General features: G+C 45.8%; 2 protein-coding genes and 1 long non-coding RNA gene across 3 annotated transcripts; 2 read left to right on the top strand and 1 right to left on the bottom strand.

Moving 5' to 3' along the window:
- Positions 1–1,343: 1,343 nt before the first annotated feature.
- Positions 1,344–2,469, top strand: LOC115529276 (BRD4-interacting chromatin-remodeling complex-associated protein-like). The gene is made up of 2 exons (XM_030337886.1): positions 1,344–1,666; positions 1,754–2,469. Exons 1-2 carry the CDS (start codon positions 1,579–1,581, stop codon positions 2,164–2,166), a joined length of 501 nt encoding a protein of 166 aa, XP_030193746.1. The 5' UTR covers positions 1,344–1,578; the 3' UTR covers positions 2,167–2,469.
- On the bottom strand, positions 2,201–3,343 carry LOC115529279 (uncharacterized). Its single transcript, XR_003973504.1, has 2 exons — positions 3,179–3,343; positions 2,201–2,995 (listed from the first exon to the last, which is right to left on the bottom strand). It is a non-coding gene; the product is annotated as an uncharacterized LOC115529279 (long non-coding RNA).
- Positions 3,344–4,689: 1,346 nt separating this feature from the next.
- Positions 4,690–18,822, top strand: LOC115529271 (H-2 class I histocompatibility antigen, Q9 alpha chain-like). Its single transcript, XM_030337874.1, has 8 exons — positions 4,690–4,846; positions 6,029–6,298; positions 14,444–14,722; positions 15,134–15,433; positions 16,684–16,794; positions 17,046–17,072; positions 18,020–18,087; positions 18,298–18,822. Exons 1-8 carry the CDS (start codon positions 4,792–4,794, stop codon positions 18,307–18,309), a joined length of 1,122 nt encoding a protein of 373 aa, XP_030193734.1. The 5' UTR covers positions 4,690–4,791; the 3' UTR covers positions 18,310–18,822.
- The last annotated feature ends 500 nt before the right edge of the window (positions 18,823–19,322 follow it).

The raw sequence follows: 19,322 nt of genomic DNA, 5'->3' as shown, positions 1-19,322 counted from the left end.
GGACGGTTGGGAACATGTTCCTAACTTCTGGTACGGGCGAGTTGACGATTGGACGCCAGGAGGAGGCTCACATGTGATCGTGCTAGTGACCTCTACATGTGATCCACGCCCTTGACAAGAAAGGGACGAACATTGGACTCATAAACGACAGCACCTGATGACAGCAAACCGGAGCAACGACTACAACAATGTCCAAAACCCCAAACATACATACAGCGCACCAATACATGAAGATCACCTGAATCATTCAAAATCTATGCATATCTGAAAGGATTTTTTTAATCCAAAATGTACTCTTAAGTCACTTATTTTTGTGGTGTTTCCTTTCAATGCATGCTGAAAATGTAACACTTTGTGTCACACATAGTAACAATTATTTGATGTGTTTTCTTTGATTGAGCTGATATGTGTGCCTTTTTGAATCTATGATTGATGATGGATGACAAAATTATTTTTTGACCACTGATTTAGTGATGATTGATTGACTTGGTGATGTATGTCTACTGCTTTGTTGTTGAGTGAGGCTTGCAGCCCACTGTGTATTCCATGTGACTATACTTTTATACATTTTATACTTTTATATGGCTTGTAGAAAGGTCATCTGTGATGACCAAGGAGGGAATTGTGACATACATTCACACACTCATACTGACAGGCCACATACGTCCTTGGAGCCTAGAGAAGCTAAGCCTCCAGGCGTGCCGATACAATCCCCCTCCTTTAGCTTCACAGATATCATACCAAACCTTCACCAATTAAAGTGAATGACAAGCGATCCTGACTCAGCGACCTTTTCCCAAAGAACAGAGCGGTACTCACCACAAGTCCTCAGCCGCCGTAGGCCAACCGCTCCGTGTCCCGCCGCACCGGCACCTCGTCTCCAGGCGACCCGCCCCCGCCTTAAGTCCAGCCTTTCAACTCCACCGTGTACACACGAATACAAAAGGTCCTCTCCTCGAAGACGCCCAGCAGCGTTTGTCCATCGGGTTACTTTAACTCACCGAATCTCACCTGCTGACCCAGGGACTCTCCGCTCAGCCTCAAACTCTGAGCCCCCCTCGCCCACTCAGCTGCTGATACTTAGCAGTGATGAGCCCCTCAACACCGCCCCCTCTGGGGGATGTCAGTACTGACGCTAACCCTAAGCACCCTGAAGCTAACCCTGTTCCTAGTAGCACATGTGGACACCCTTACAGACTTGTTATAATATTATATATTTGGAGACTAATTCCTCACAAATAAACGGTCCAAAGTGTCCAGTGTGAGGAACGCAGAAGAGGGGTCCCCCTCCCAGGGACGGTTAGGGGGCTTTCCCGAATGCACCCGAGGTGGTCCGGAGTAGGATGGGGGTCCAATAGGCAGCCAATGGGCGTTTAGCCCCCAAATACAATATGCCTTAATGACTTTTGTTGTAGGCCAAAAACAACACGACAGAAAAATAATTTATTGTTTTTTCGATCCCACTCTGTAGTCAATTAGCCTAATTAGAGAGTTAACCACCAGATAGAGGCAGAACCCGCTTGGTTCCCTGAGCCCGATTCAGGATCAGAGGTCGAATCAAACCAACTGCTGGACTCAATGGAACAGAAAATGCATAAGACAAGATCCTGGACAGACGAACGGCCTCCTCTGAAGGCAGGAATGGCGTCTCACTCGGGGTACCCAGGTGGGGGCGCCCGGCCACGTCGTGTGCAGCGTAGCGCCGTGTGGTTTGTACATCAACTCACGAACGACGCCATTGTCCTTCCAACAGAAGACCTCCAGGCGTGGGACAGCCCTGAGAGGGTCCACCCTCTGCGCCCACGTGACAACCTCAGAGTCAACAGAGCGCTGTTCGCCACGACCAGCAGGGACAGCGTCTGCCCCCCCGGCCCCCCGGTGACGGGGAGGGAGAGCTGCAGACCCGCCCCGACGCCACGGGGAGCCCCGCCCTTCGACGGCACCGCCGACCACAGCTCCCAGTACCGGCCCCCCGCGGTCCGGCCCCGGAGGCCCCCGGCCCGGCCCGCCAGCCACCCCCCCGGGCCCCCTCTGACGGGGGTCCACACCAGCCACACAGACTTCAGGGGCCAGCCCTCCGGGACGGCCCGGTCCTTAGAGCCCGCGGGGGCCTGGGGGAGGAGCCCCACCTCCTTCGCCAGCACCACAGAGTTCAGGGACCAATAAGTAATGAACCAGCTTAGGGGGTCACTGCAGCTGCTGACCTTTGACCCCGTGTTTATGCCTCCGCACACGACGGGGTGCAAAGGTCAAATAAAATGACGTTTCAACTGCACTGTGTTGTAGAAGAAAGAAAACAGTTTGTATTATAGACCACACTAATGAACATTGTCATTTGTTTTTTAAATTATTAACACCAAACTATTCAAATATTGTGTTTAAGCTGACATTAAGAATTATTCTTAAAATGCACATAATGGCACAACTTGCACTAACTGTTAAAATAAGTTCAAAGAACGTATTTAAATAGACTTTTTAATAAACCAGTCACTGCCAAAATAAGACAACTGATGTTTGACATTTATTGCTATACTTTTCTTTTGTGAACAGCGAGTCAGTGAGTGGGAGTCGAGTCTGGGAGAACGAACTATAGAGACGAACAAGAGAGAAATGAAACGTGGAATCAAGTCGGTTCGTTCTTGTTAAAGAGTCGTTCCTTCAAACTGATTCGGTCGCAAACGACCCATCACTAAGTGACATCACAAGTGGGCGTGTCCACCTAGACTTTTGCCGGATGTACCCCTTTAAGAAAACGCACATTCCAAGCCGCCATATTGGTGAATCCCATTTGCCCACCGTACAATCCCATTGCCCACCGTATAACCCACACACAACAACAATAGAGAGTGTTAAAGGAGATATCCCCTGCATGTATTTCCAACCAGACATGGAGTTCATATTTGTATTTTTCTCCCACCTTTTCTGTTCCTCGTTTCCTTCAACTTCACTTGGCGGTCCACCAAAATCTTCTGCCAATACCTTTACTCATGATCACCTAAAGAAATTACAAAAAACAACAACGCCAAAACATAAACATGCGAGTACTTATTACTTACAAATGTACTTATTGTAAGTAGTTTTGGATAAAAGCGTCTGCTAAATGCCCTAAATGTAATGCAAGTGATGAGTCTTTGAAGGAACCGATAGATCTTTGTATCTCTGAGGAAGCGGTTCTCACCGGAGAGCAGATCCAGCGTCCAGCCGTGTTCCTTGGCGACGGCCGAGCGGTCGTTGACGACGGCCTGGGCTTCCTCGGGGGTCTTGAAGCGGATGTGTCCTTCACTGTCTCCCGCCAGTGTGTCCACGTAGGCCACCGTAGATGTTTTAGAGAGGGCATCCTGTAGAAATAAGAAAAGACAGACACTGGGATGGAATCACTGTGCATGCGGCTGGAGCGAACATTTATTGCAGTTCATTAAAAACGTATCTAAGAATTGAGAATGATCAATCAGTACCAGGGCTGTAGTAGGCTGCGCCCACGCGGAGGAGAGTCACTTCTCTTTCAGAAGACCACGTGATTTATTTGATATCACTACTGATGACCTAGAAAATAAACAAACTACATTTATAGTCTATTGGTCAAGACCTATTAATGAGACGCCCACATGGTTGGGTTCTCCAATGACATGCAAATTTCAAGCGTTCATGAGCGATAAAAAGTCAATTTGAATGGACTCTGACTCCCTGCTTATTGACTGGACTCTGACTCCCTGCTGTGAGACTGGACTCTGACTCCCTGCTGTGAGACTGTTCTGGACTTGACCAACTTGAGACTTGAATGCTGGGAAACTCGGGTCAGGAGACAGAAAGGAAGGAAAGATGCAGTCAGATTCCACAAAGGCTGTTTTAAACGATCAGTGTATCATATCATCACTGCATGCATTGTTAGTCTGTTGCATCGTTATTCCAAAAAAGCAATGCTTCCAAATCCATCCCTTCTTTGAACTGGTCTGCTGCCAGCCCGATAACGGGAATGACCCCATGTGCCAGGCTAAGATAGGCCTAGTGTTGATGATGAAACATCGGAATAATAAAAAATATGACAAGAGAACGAAGTACGACAGACAAGAAGTGACACAACAACAAGCAAATAAATCATTGACTGAAAAGTGTGTGTGTGTGTGTGTGTGTGTGTGTGTGTGTGTGTGTGTGTGTGTGTGTGTGTGTGTGTGTGTGTGTGTGTGTGTGTAGTCCACCGCCCTGACCAGCGTTGCTGTGACTAGAGTTCATATTTCTAATGATCTTCCTCCACTAGCGTCCTGATATCAGATGTCTTTTGCTGACGGACAAAATACACACACAAATACACACACACATACACGCACACACTCACACACACACAACTATCATTCTACGCACATACACTCGACACACATTTAGCTGAACTGTAAATATATAAACATCATATAGGTGAGGATAGATATAGTTAAACATTATGATGAACATAAGGTATGTCTAAACATTATATTTCTCTGGCCATTATTTATAAGTGAAGATGAACATGATATTGTAAGAATAATTATTTCAGGGTTACATGAAACTTGAACGCAGTTACAGTGCGCGTGCGTGCGTGCGCGTGTGCGTGTGTATGTGTTTTAAGTTAGTTTCACTTTAGGTTCTCCTGGTAACTAATGACGTCAAAGCCGTATTGAATTCCTATTGGTCCAGACCAGCCTCTCCCTCTCGCGCCGTCTCTTGTTCGCAGGTTTCCTGGTCAGTCCGTCTGATGCTGGAGTCGGATTCGCCTCTCTGTGGATAATCGCATCGTGCTTTTCTTCTGATTACATCGATATGAAGGCGCTAATAGGGCTGCTGCTGTTGGTCTTTGGTCACGATGTGTCCTCAGGTAAGACTGATTACAGTTTTAAATTTTCGAAATGATCTTTCCAAAGCTTCGTTTCTAGTAGCTGAAGAGTCGACGCTTAGATTCCCTAATTTGGTTGAAAAGCATTTGATTATCCTCTCTAATAAATTCAATTAATCCACAGCATAATTCATCTTTTACAATGAATATTTAAACTAATATAAGAGCATTTATTTTGGGTTCAACTGTGAAAACGAAACCAACGCACTGGGTTGATGACGTCGTTCCTGAATGTAAAATCTATTATCAGATCCAAACATTAAACTTCAGTTAGGAGGGAATCCAATGTGTACTTTTAGTCTACTAATGTGTACTTTAAGTGTACTCCTAAGTATTATATTACCACTCTTAACAATCTTATTATTAACTTTCTTGGAGAATCATCGCGCGCGCGCGTAAACAACAAACACACACACACACACACACACACACACACACACACACACACACACACACACACACACACACACACACACACACACACACACACACACACACGACGCAACAATATAATTATTATCGTTGCTATCAATATATTATGAAATATAATAATTATTTTGTTATATTAATTATTATCATTCCAATGATAGCAATCTGAAGATAGTTAAAATGCCGTCATTGAATACAGAAATTCACCAATATACTTATAATTATAAAAACATTGGAATAGTTATTTAAATAATCGTTTATTATTATATAATGGATAGTATTAACCTGTCTGTCTCTCTGACTGTCCTGTACTGTATTAACCTGTCCGTCCGTCTACAGTGATGTACTGTATTAACCCAGTGTTTCCCCCAGTACTGTGTTGTTAAGGCGGCCGCATTAACGACAATAGGGCCCCGCCTTGACTACCAATGTATATAAAGAAAAAAAGCTTCTTTTTTTTATTATAAATGCATCATTATTATGCATTAACAAAGTAGAAAACTCTCGTAGGGAAAGAAAACATACTTCAGGCAGGTGTAAAAAATAAAGATCAATAATGCATCAGTAATACTGAACAATGGTCGTGCCATAAAGCTTTTTGAATGGAATTGAAACGGAGCCCCCCCCCCCCCCCCCCCCCCCCCCCGCTCCTTGACCACCTTGACTGAGACATTTACTGGGGGAAACAAACTACAGTGATGTACTGTATTAACCTGTCTGTCTGTCTGTCTACAGTGATTCACTCTCGGCGGTTCTTCTACACGGCGTCGTCTGGACTCTCAACCTTCCCAGAGTTTGTGACTGTTGAGATGGTGGATGAGGTTCAGGTTGAGTACTTTGACAGCAACACCCAGAGACTCGTACCCGAACAGGACTGGGTGGACCAGGCCAACAGAGACAAAGACCCAGACTACCTGGAGAGGGAAACTGAAAACAGAAAGGGTAACCAGCAGGTCTTCAAAGCCGGCATGGGGATTCTGAAGCAGCGCTTTAACCAGACAGGAGGTACGTTTATATCTAATGTCTGACCTCTCACATGGAGATGGACATCATTTAACCCCAGAATAAAGTTTAACCATACCCCTAAACACACACACACACACACACACACACACACACCCCCACACCCACACACACACACCCACACCCCCACCCCCACACCCACCCACACCCCCCCACCCCCACCCCCACCACCCCCACCCCCACCCCCCCACCCCCACCCCCACACCCCCACCCACACACCCACACACACCCCCACACACTCGTATTCATGTAGGTTCTAAGCCAGGGGTCACCAACACCGTGCCCGCGGGCACCAGGGCGCCCCCAAGGACCACATGAGGCGCCCGCAGGCCGGTTCTGAAAACAGCACTACTCATTCCTGAACAATTCTTTCCCACCTTTTTTAAGTCTTGATTGAATCAAAATGTCTTCACATAGATGAGTATCATTAATCAATAATCATTACAAGTAATATATAACTAAAGGCAAACTGAGCAAATTTGTTATTTCAGAAGAGTATATAGAACTGGGTCCCCTTCGTATGACTCAGTGCCCATGAAGTAGCTCTCAGGTTCAAAAAGGTTGGTGACCCCTGGTCTAAGCAGTGTAGCAGTACTCAGAGTAGCAGCACTCAGCGTAGTAGTACTCAGTGTAGAAGTGCAGTCTGGTAGTAGCCTACTCAGTGTAGAAGTACTCTGTGTAGAATTATGTGTTTATTAATTGACGAGACCAAGGCCTGCTATGTGTGATCTTGAGTGAGTGTCCAAAATCCCGATATTAATTAATACTATATAATCACAGTATAATCTACTGCTAGATATGTCTCATCTAAATTAATGAAAATTATTCTAAAATATTACATTCAAAAGGACAAAATGGCCAACTCCAAAATACAAATAAAATTAAATGCACAAAAAATGTCACATGACATTTAGTTAAAGCAGTGAACGTCTACTAATATTATAAAATGCCCCCGGAGTGATTAATAAAGTCACATCTTCTTTAATCAAGGACACGTTTCGCGGGTCTACCGGCTGCAAATACCGGCATGTAACCAGCAGGTGGTGCTGCTGTGCTGCCGTGTTTCTAAACAGAATATTTGTTGCACTCCGTTGGTTCTTCATTCCCCAATACGAACACACACACACACACACATGTCCAGAAGTACGTATATATATATATATATATATATATATATATATATATATATATACACACACACACACACACACACAAAACACACACACACACACACACACACACACACACACACACACACACACACACACACACACACACACACACACACACACACACACACACACACACACACACACATATACAGGTGCTGGTCAAATTATTAGAATATCATGAAAAAGTTGATTTATTTCAGTAATTATATTCAGAACGTGAATCAATTCATTACACACAGAGTGATATATTTGAAATGTTTATTTCTTTTAATTTGGATGATTAGTACTGACAATTACTGAAAATCCCAAATTCAGTATCTCAGAAAATTAGAATATTAGTTACGACTAGTACAAAAAATGATTTTTTAGAAATGTGGGCCAACTGAAAAGTATGAACATGGAAAGTTTCAGCATGTATGGCAATCAATACTTAGTTGCAGCTCCTTTTGCCTGAATTGCTGCAGCAATACGGCGTGGCATGGAGTCGACCAGTCTGTTGCACTCCTCAGGTGTTATGAGAGCCCAGGTTGCTTTAATAGTGGCCTTCAGCTCTGCAGCATTGTTGGGTCTGGCATCTCGCATCTTCCGCTTCACAATACCCAATAGGTTTTCTATGGGGTTAAGGTCAGGTGAGTTTGCAGGCCAATCAAGAAGAGGGATACCATGGTCCTTAAACCAGGTACTGGTAGATTTGGCACTGTGTGCAGGTGCCAAGTCATGTTGGAAAATGAAATCGTCACCTCCATAAAGTTGGTCCGCGGCAGGCAGCATAAAGTGTTCTAAAACTTCCTGGTAGACTGCTGCATTGACCCTGGACCTCAGGAAACACAGTGGACCAACAGCAGCAGATGACATGGAAACCCAGACCATTACTGACTGTGGAAATTTTACACTGGACTTCAGGCAACGTGGATTCTGTGCCTCTCCTGTCTTCCTCCAGACTCTGGGACCTTGATTTCCAAAGGAGATACAAAATTTACTTTCATCTGAAAACATAACTTTGGACCACTCAGCAGCAGTCCAGTCCTTTTTGTCTTGAGCCCAGGCGAGACGCTTTTGACGTTGTCTCTTATTCAAGAGTGGCTTTACACGAGGAATGCGACAGCTGAAGCCCATATCTTGCATACGTCGGTGTGTGGTGCTTCTTGAAGCACTGACTCCAGCTACAGTCCACTCTTTGTGGATCTCCCCCACATTTTTGAATCGGTTTTGTTTGACAATCCACTCCAGGGCGCGTTTATCCCTCTTGCTTGTACACTCTTTTCTACCACATCTTTTTCTTCCCTTCGCCTCTCTATTAATGTGCTTGGACACAGAGCTCTGGGAACATCCAACCTCTTTGGCAATGACCTTTTGTGTCTTGCCCTCCTTCTTTAAAGTATCAATGGTCATCTTTTGGACAGTTGTCAAGTCAGCAGTCTTCCCCATGATTGTGTGTCATACAGAATCAAAACGAGAGACCATTTAAAGGCTTTTCCAGGTGTTTTGAGTTAGTTAGCTATTTAGAGTGTGGCACCAGGTGTCTTCAATATCTGACCTTTTCACCATATTCTAATTTTCTGAGATGTTGAATTTAGGGTTTTCATTGGTTGTCAGCTATAATCATCTTCTTTTTGGCAAAAAACACTTATAATGTATCAGTCTGTTTGGAATGAATGTATACATTCTACAGGTTTGACTTTCTAAATGGAATTAATGAAATAAATCAACTTTTTCATGATATTCTAATAATATGACCAGCACCTGTATATATATACTCTGCTCAAAAAAATAAAGGGAACACTAAGAAATGCCACCCCACACCATTACTGACCCACCGCCAAACCGGTCATGCTGGAGGATGTTGCAGGCACTAGAACGTTCTCCACGGCGTCTCCAGACTCTGTCGCGTCTGTCACATGTGCTCAGTGTGAACCTGCTTTCATCTGTGAAGAGCACAGGGCGCCAGTGGCGAATTTGCCAATCTTGGTGTTCTCTGGCAAATGCCAAACGTCCTGCACGGTGTTGGGCTGTAAGCACAACCCCAACCTGTGGACGTCGGGCCCTCATACCACCCTCATGGAGTCTGTTTCTGACCGTTTGAGCAGACACATGCACATTTGTGGCCTGCTGGAGGTCATTTTGCAGGGCTCTGGCAGTGCTCCTCCTGTTCCTCCTTGCACAAAGGTGGAGGTAGCGGTCCTGCTGCTGGGTTGTTGCCCTCCTACGGCCTCCTCCACGTCTCCTGATGTACTGGCCTGTCTCCTGGTAGCGCCTCCATGCTCTGGACACTACGCTGACAGACACAGCAAACCTTCTTGCCACAGCTCGTATTGATGTGCCATCCTGGATGAGCTGCACTATCTGAGCCACTTGTGTGGGTTGTAGACTCCGTCTCATGCTACCACTAGAGTGAAAGCACCGCCAGCATTCAAAAGTGACCAAAACATCAGCCAGAAAGCATAGGAACTGAGAGGTGGTCTGTGGTCACCACCTGCAGAACCACTCCTTTATTGGGGGTGTCTTGCTAATTGCCTATCATTTCCACCTGTTGTCTATTCCAGTTGCACAACAGCATGTTGAATTGATTGTCAATCAGTGTAGCTTCCTAAGTGGACAGTTAGATTTCACAGAAGTGTGATTGACTTGGAGTTACATTGTGTTGTTTAAGTGTTCCCTTTATTTTTTTGAGCAGTTTATATATACACATACACACACAAGCACGCACACACAAGCATCTCATCTGTGTTCAAATGTATTGAATGACCAGGGGCCTCATGTACTAAGGTTGCGTACGCACAAAAACGTGGCGTACGTCCTTTTCCAGGCTCACGTTCAGATGTACAAAACGTGAAATGAACGTAAAAATGTGCGGTCCCCACGCCAGCTCCAGAGCTGTCGTACGCACGTTTCTACAGCTATTGTTCCTTTGGCGACACTTAGAGGTGACGCTGGGAAACTGGGAAAAAAGGTGAAAACAATGACTCAGAGTGATTTGCACATCAGAGACACACTAATGAACAATTAACACACCTTGCAATTATATGGGTGGCTATAAAAGCATGCGCAATGGATGAAGAAAATTGTTTTAAAAATGGCTGCGTTAGCGTTGTTAGAGGACATCGCAAATGGTCAAATCCGAATCCGTGCCCTCTCCTTGCTTGTCTATTCAAAAATAAAAAAATTAAGTTAATAAACACGAGTCAAAGTCTTTAATATCCTGGCATCTTTACGCGCGACTTATGTGTATTGCAAGCAGCCAATTGTATGACCAGTATAATTACAGCATTTATGACTTCAGCATATTTACCTTGGGGATGATCGGCGTCCCCTTCATGGGCTCCCACCACTCCGGTGAGAGCTGTGTCACCGATCAAAGCGGCCACTCTCAAATCGAAGGGGGAGAGTTCCCCCACTCCCGTCCCCCCACCTGTTGCGGTCACGCTTCGGCGGTGGGCAGAAACCCTCCGCTTCACCTCCACCTTGAGGTCTGACCACTTTTTTTTAATTTCAGAGTGTGTGCGCTGCTGAGACCCCACTGCATTGACGGCCTCGCAAACACACTCCCACTCACTTCTCTTTTGTTTTGCATTTATCCCTGTTGACAGGGTTCCAATAGCATATGCTTGCGCATTTCTACCTCGTGGAGCAAAATCTCGAGCTCAGACTCCGTGATGTTTCGTTTTTTGCGTCTGTTCATGGTGCCAGGTGATCGGATTAAGAGGTGAATCTCAGGTCCAGAGGCCTATTTAAATGAAATTGCATATTTAAATGAGGGCGTGGACAGGGAGGAGTTTGGCACCTCGGCATGTGCGCTCAATTCCACGTTGATCGAGATGTACGAAAGAAACGTGCTTGGATCCATGCGTTCGCACACTTTGATACATCTGAATTTATTTGTGCGTAAGACAGTTTCTGGGTTTTGGCGTACGCCAAGTTTCAGTATGAAATCCACGCAAGTCTTAGTACATGAGGCCCCAGGGGTCTCATTTATAACCGTTGCGTACGCACAAAACGGGGCTGAAAGTTGCGTACGTGACTTTTCACGCCAAGGTTGTGATCTATAAAAAACCAACTTGACGGGAAAATGTGCGCAGCCCTAAGCAAACTCTGACCCATGCGTACGCATGGTTTGGAGGAAAAGGAGAATTGGCGACACAGACGGTGTGGTGGTGAACTGAAGTCAGACCGAAGAATTGCAGAGTGAGAAGAACGCTTATGTTTTATCATCGCCCTTCATAAATTTAATTTCAACCCGTATAATGCGTTAAATCCTAATCTGAATAATTTAAATCCACTGCGTTATTTCTCAGTTATAACTCCAGAAGTATCTCCTTAGAATAGAAATAAAAAGAAATTCTCTATATTTAATCCCGTCACTCCATACTGTCCACTAACGGCGCGACTGCATGGAATAAAGCATCTGTCCAACATGTGTCAATAACATAATATTTTTATGTGACACTGTAAACACCTGTAATCCTTAGCCCAAGTGAAGGAGTTCAAGTAGGCTACCTCGGGGTCTTGTTCGGGAGTGAGGGTATGGAGCGTGAGATGGGCCGGAGAATCGGAGCAGCCGGGGCGGTATTGCGTTCGCTTTACCGCACCGTTGTAACGAAAAGAGAGCTGAGCCGCAAGGCAAAGCTCTCGATCTACCGGTCGATCTTCGTTCCTATCCTCACCTATGGTCATGACTCATGAGGGCTGGGTGATGACCGAAAGGACGAGATCGCGGGTACAAGCGGCCGAGATGAGTTCTCTCAGAAGGGTGGCTGGCGTCTCCCTTAGGGATAGGGTGAGAAGCTCAGCCATCCGTGAGGAACTCGGATTAGAGCCGCTGCTCCTTTACTTAGAAAGGAGTCAGCTGAGGTGGTTCGGGCATCTGGTAAGGATGCCCACTGGGCGCCTTCCTTGGGAGGTGTTTCAGGCACGTCCAGTGGGGAGGAGACCTCGGGGAAGAGGACTAGGTGGAGAGTATCTCAACACTGGCTTGGGAACGCCTCGGGATCCCCCCGTCAGAGCTTGTCAATGTGGCCCGGGAAGGGGAAGTCTGGGGCCCCCTGCTTGAGCTGCCCCCCCCGCGACCCGACCCCGGATAAGCGGACGAAAATGAGATGAGATGAGACTGTAAACACATAATCAAATGTCAATTAAATCCCAAGTGTGAAAAACCAAGCCACACTCCTCATCACAATCGTTGTCCGTTACTCTTGATGCTTTTCATGACAAATCAGCCATTAAAAAGGGGTTATGTTCAAGAACATTTTACGTGGGTGATTACAAACTGATTATCCTAGGCGTTCTCGTCAGTCTTATTACCGTAACCCTATAAATACAGAGGTGAGCGCCGTGGTAATGCTGCACCATATGGCACTTCTGGCGGACCATGCAAATGGCAGGAATCGGAGGGAGAGGGTATTTAGGGACCATAACGATTTATTGCTAGGCTAGATAAAAATATGTAACTCTATGTCAGACCACTTCTTTTTTTAATTATGGGACAGTGCGCTCCGTGCTACTGACAGAGTTCACTGCTGCAGCAACATGTTGCCACTCACTCTGCTTTTTGTTGTTGGCGATCCCAATCCCGTGACCGCCGAACAAAACTACCTTTCGGGCCTCCATCTCACCCACAAGTGTCTCCACTTCAAGCATCTGAGTCTGTTTTATATGCAGATCGCATTCATGAGGTCATTTGCATTGACCATTTATGGTTAAAAAGGGGCGTTTAGAGGGCGGAACGTGAAGCTGATTCAGCTGCGCACAATTGTAGTCAGTATGTGATTTATAAAGCAAAGATTGCGTACAGGTGTGCGTACGCAGTGTTTTATAAATCCGAATATTTTTTGGCGCACGCAAAACTTGGCTTCTGGGCGTACGCACATTTTTAGTAACGATCCCACGCACAGTTTTATAAATGAGACCCCAGGGCACAGTAGCCCGTCTTCAGTCTTCCTGATTCAGCGGGGTCCCTGTCTCTGCCCTCAGCTCCTCTGAACAGCGATGCTCCTTTCAGTGCAGCAGTTTCCTGGTGCCGTACGTTTTCCCCCAGATCAGTAACGCGTCTTCCTACAGTTCAGCAGACATGTCTTTAACCCTGGAGGTGATTGGGACTGTCTGGTGATCCGTTAAAGATAACCTCTGAACTGCTGAGGGAAGCCTCCTCTATATATCCACGGGTAGGGGGTGTAGGGTGGAGTAGGGTGGTGTAGGGCGGTGTAGGGGCTGTAGGGGGGTGTAGGGTGGAGTAGGGTGGTGTAGGGGGTGTAGGGTGGTGTAGGGGGGTGTAGGGTGGCGTAGGGGGTGTAGGGTGGTGTAGGGGCTGTAGGGTGGTGTAGGGGCTGTAGGGTGGTGTAGGGGGTGTAGGGTGGTGTAGGGGGCTGTAGGGTGGAGTAGGGGCTGTAGGGTGGTGTAGGGGGTGTAGGGGCTGTAGGGTGGTGTAGGGGGGTGTAGGGGCTGTAGGGTGGTGTAGGGTGGTGTAGGGGGTGTAGGGGCTGTAGGGTGGTGTAGGGGGTGTAGGGTGGTGTAGGGGGGTGTAGGGTGGTGTAGGGGCTGTAGGGTGGTGTAGGGGCTGTAGGGTGGTGTAGGGGGTGTAGGGTGGTGTAGGGGGTGTAGAGTGGTGGAGGGTGGTGTAGGGGCTGTAGGGTGGTGTAGGGGCTGTAGGGTGGTGTAGGGGGTGTAGGGTGGTGTAGGGCCTCTAGGGCGGTGTAGGGTGGTGTAGGGGCTGTAGGGTGGTATAGGGGCTGTAGGGTGGTGTAGTGCAGTGGAGGGCGGTGCAGTTTGAGACTCATTAATTAGTTCAGTATAATTTTAAACTAATTATTATCCTGTTAACCTCTCTCTCTCTCTCTCTCTCTCTCTCTCTCTCTCTCTCTCTCTCTCTCTCTCTCTCTCTCTCTCTCTCTCTCTCTCTCTCTCTCTCTCTCTCTCTCTCTCTCTCTCTCTCTCTCTCTCTCTCTCTCTCTCTCTCTCTCAGGTGCCCACATTATTCAGAGGATGTATGGTTGTGAGTGGGATGATGAGGATGGTACTACTGAGGGTTATAACCAGTATGGTTATGATGGAGAGGACTTCATATCGTTGGACCTGAAGACCCTGACCTGGGTCGCTCCAGTGCATCAGGCTCTCACCACCAAACACAAATGGGAACAGAATAGAGCTTTAATGGAACAGAAGAAGTACTTCTACACCAAGGAGTGTGTTGATTGGCTGAAGAAGTACCTGGCCTATGGGAGGAGCACTCTGCAGAGAACAGGTAGAGTCACATGACCTGGTGGGCGTTGACAGACTCATGTCTCTGAGTCCCTGTTCTCTCTCTCCCTCCCTCCCCCCCTCTCCCAACCCCTCTATCCCTCTCCCCCCCCCTCCCATCCCCTCTCCCTCCCTCCCCCCCTCTCCCAACCCCTCTATCCCTCTCCCCCCCTCCCATCCCCTCTCCCTCCCTCCCCCCCTCTCCCAACCCCTCTATCCCTCTCCCCCCCTCCCATCCCCTCTCCGTCAGCATAAGACATCTGATATATAATAAACAAACGAGACTAAGATGACAAGAACACGTGCTTTACATTATAAAATTCTCGCTCTCTCTCTCTCTCTCCCCCCCCCCCCCTCTCTATCTCTCTCTCTCCCCCCCTCTCTCTCTCCCCCCCCCCTCCCTCTCTCTCTCCAGAGCGTCCGCGGGTGTCTCTGCTCCAGAGGAGCCCCTCCTCCCCAGTGGTGTGCCATGCTACAGGCTTCTACCCTAACAGGGTGGTGGTGTTCTGGAGGAGAGACGGACAGGAGCTCCATGAGCAGGTGGACCCCGGGGAGGTCCTCCCCAACCACGACGGGACCTTCCAGGTCAGCGTGGACCTGGACCTCACGGCCGTCCCACAGGAGGACTGGGGGAGGTACGAGTGTGTGGTCCAGCTGAAAGGCATCGAGGACATCTCCACAACCCTGGACCCCGCCGACATCATGACCAACCGGGGTAAGACTGGTGTTGGACGGGATGGAGGTTGGGAACACATGTCTCACCACCTCCACCTGACCTCATCCCAACCACTGCCAGGGGCCTCTACCCAGGCGCGTTGGTAGGCCGGGGCATTCAAGGCTATAGCCCCGGATCGCTGTGCCGTCAAATGTAAAATAAAAAAACATAATAATGATGAAAATACCCCCGTAGAGTTTACTTCTTTGTGGTTGCATTACCAGCAGACGCAGATGCAACATTGTAGCCAGTGAAAACCGGAAATTTCTGACGCGTCCATCTATGGGCAGATTTAGAATTATTTGTTGCAAAATGTTGCAAATTCAACGTCAGGATTCTTTCTTCTCTGTACAGCGCATATCGTCGATATTGCTGTTTCGTGCTGCTAGCCTTTTATTGAGATCAGAGAGTGTTGAGAAGGACATTTATAAAACATCTTTGCTTAGATGGATATAAGAAGAGAGACCCGCAGTGAATTCAACCCGGTCCACTTGACATCGGGTAGGTGCATGACAGTGGTACCGTAAAACTTCAACAGCCCGGGATTTATTAGTTTCAATCACTGAACTTTCGGACAAAACTCTTGCACTGCAAAGATGGGAAATACTATCAAATGTATTATTGAAACCAGTATGAATATTACCGTACATGTTGACCAGGCAATCGAATAACACACACACACACACACACACACACACACACACACACACACACACACACACACACACACACACACACACACACACACACACACACACACACACACACACACACACACACACACACACACACGTTCCGGAGCCGCCGGGCTGATTACTGCGGGATATCAATATTGCGTTTATAAAAGTTCCTTGAGCCTGAGCTGTGCAACTGCAACCTCTCACTCCCTCAACACACGCAACACTCACAAACTGTCAACGTAGGCATTAAAGTTAGTAGATTTGAGTATTCCTAGAGTGCCTGGTTCTACCTGGACACTGCTGAAACTACTGGGTAAACACACAGCACTCCGGATTAGCTCAGTGCAGCAGAACACGGTGGATTGTGGGTAAATTAGTTCTATGAATGGGGCTAAAGCTCAGACCAGTCCCTGAGTGACCCTGAGCTCCAGAACAGGTTCTAGAGGAATAGTTACACTGAGGCTGTGTTAGTTTTGATTGTAGCATCACGTGACCATAGACATGTGGTTCAATGATGGATTGATCATCTATTATTACACACCTGATTTTATTTTCTTGATTTTCTTTCAGAGGACAGTCACACCCTTGCTTTTATCCGCACTGGAGTTGCTGTTCTTGCAGTTGTTGTTGCTGCTGTTGTTGTTGGAGTCTTTCTGCATTATTATTACCGGAAGAGGAACGGTGAGTGAATCAAACTCTCCAGGAGGACTGACACCTGATTTCCACCTGTTTCTACTTCCTGTCCCCTTCCTAGACTCTGATTGGTTGTCTTCACACACTGGAGGTCTGGTTGTATAAACCTCCACCTCTGAATGATAAACCTCCTCCAATGTCGTGTCCATAGAGATGTTGTGGCATTAAGAATATGAAAGTCTAATAACATGAGGATATTCACCACCGTTACAACACTAATCATTTCTCTTGATCCTTAGATTCAGACAAGCGTCACAAACCAGTTGGTGAGTAAAATGTATTTTTACTGCAGTTCTTCTCTTATGATTAACGCCACCACCAACATAGAGATCTTGGTGACTTGTCTAGCTCACTGGACTATACAGCTCTATAGATCTAGATACATCTAGCTCACTGGACTATACAGCTCTATAGATCTAGATACATCTAGCTCACTGGACTATACAGCTCTATAGATCTAGATACATCTAGCTCACTGGACTATACAGCTCTATAGATCTAGATACATCTAGCTCACTGGACTATACAGCTCTGTAGATCTAGATACATCTAGCTCACTGGACTATACAGCTCTATAGATCTAGATACATCTAGCTCATTGGTCCATACAGCTCTATAGATCTAGATACATCTAGCTCACTGGACTATAGAACTCTGTAGATCTAGATACATCTAGCTCACTGGACTATTCAGCTCTGTATGTTTAGTTACATCTATTCATCTTGCTCACTGGACAATACAGCTCTATAGATCTAGAAACATCTAGCTCAGTGGACTATACAGATCTGTAGATCTAGATGCATCTAGCTCAGTGGACTATACAGCTCTGTAGATCTAGATACATCAATCTCACTGGACTATACAGCTCTATAGATCTAGATACATCTAGCTCACTTGACTATACAGCTCTATAGATCTAGATACATCTAGGTCACTGGACTATACAGCTCTGTAGATCTAGAATAGCTCACTGGACTATACAGCTCTGTAGATCTAGATACATCTAGCTCACTGGACTATACAGCTCTATAGATCTAGATACATCTAGCTCACTGGACTATACAGCTCTGTAGATCTAGATACATCTAGCTCACTGGACTATACAGCTCTATAGATCTAGATAAATCTAGCTCACTGGACTATACAGCTCTATAGATCTAGGTACATCTAGCTCAGTCATGACTTCACCTTCTCCCATTCTGCTACTTCCCAGATTCTGACACCAGCTCTGAGAACACTGAGGGGCAGAAGCTGGCTCCTGAGTACCAACCTCTGACCACAGTCAGTATTTCATCACTTTACAATACTTATTCTGTAATATATTTACAGTTATATTTATTTATCACAGCAATAGTGATAGTAATATTTTAACACTACTTCATCACAGTAATAGTTTAACAATACTTCATCACAGTAATATGTTAACAGTACATCATCAAAGTGATAGTGTGTTTGATGTTTAATCCTGACTTGTGCTGCCTTGCTGTTTAGGTTCAAAGTTAAATCATGAAGAGGCTTCTCACGTTCAGCTTCCTAAACCACGATGGAGTGGATCGCGGTTCATTTATAATCCTTACAATCAGGCTTTGGACATCAGCTAACTGCATACTTAACTCTATTTTGATAACAATCATCGATCTGTAAGAAGTGTAAATCAATTCCATATCTCTATTTGTGAAGGATTTGATTATCTCTCAACGTTATAACCTTTTAATTATCTTATATTGTAATGTTTAGTAATATTTGAGTTTCAAATAATGTTAAAAGATTCTGAATCAAGATTTTGGACGGTGAGATTCGGTCGAGTTTCAATACAATAATCGATTAATTTAATGTGTTTCCTCAAAATATATTATTTGAGAGTTCTGCTAGCTAGAGAATTGCATTGCTGCATAGTCTACCACAATCGTGCTAGCCTGCTTTAGCCTTGATTCTCTTTGCTGTATTTTCTGCGTTATTTGGGGAATTGGATGGTATATACTTGGGTTATTCTGTCAATAAAATACATAAAAACCGTTTTGCCTATTTAATATGCTTATTGTTGTATGTAAACCTTACCTAACAATTATTAGATTAAGTTATAAAAAACTGAGAAGCGATGTGATAGATATACATTCACAAAAACATTAAACGGCATTTATGATTTTAGGTTATTTAGATAGGTATTTTTAGCCTTTCATTTATTCAGTATTTGATAATATGATATACAATATGAACACAATTATACAAATGTAAATAGCTTTAACATCATGCAAACAGATAAATTCTTTCTGCAGATCAAATAATAGAATGTATAAATCCTTATTCAGTTCCCCACCCAGCTAGCGTGTAGAACCAAGATGGCTGCCGGGTGATTCAGGCCCAGGGCTGATCTGACTGGTTTGGAGACAGTCTGCCTGGGCGACCTGATTGGCTGCCTGGGTCACATGGTATAATGAATCTTTGGCTCTGGAAAGCCTGGTAGCTGAGGCCTGGCTTCCCGCCAGAGACCAAGAGCACCACAACACCAACTGCAC

Source organism: Gadus morhua, chromosome 17 (genome assembly GCF_902167405.1).
Source record: "Gadus morhua chromosome 17, gadMor3.0, whole genome shotgun sequence".
Taxonomy (NCBI): Eukaryota; Metazoa; Chordata; class Actinopteri; order Gadiformes; family Gadidae; genus Gadus; species Gadus morhua.
Note: the sequence above shows the minus strand (reverse complement) of the source record. Positions and strands in the feature narration are given on the sequence as shown.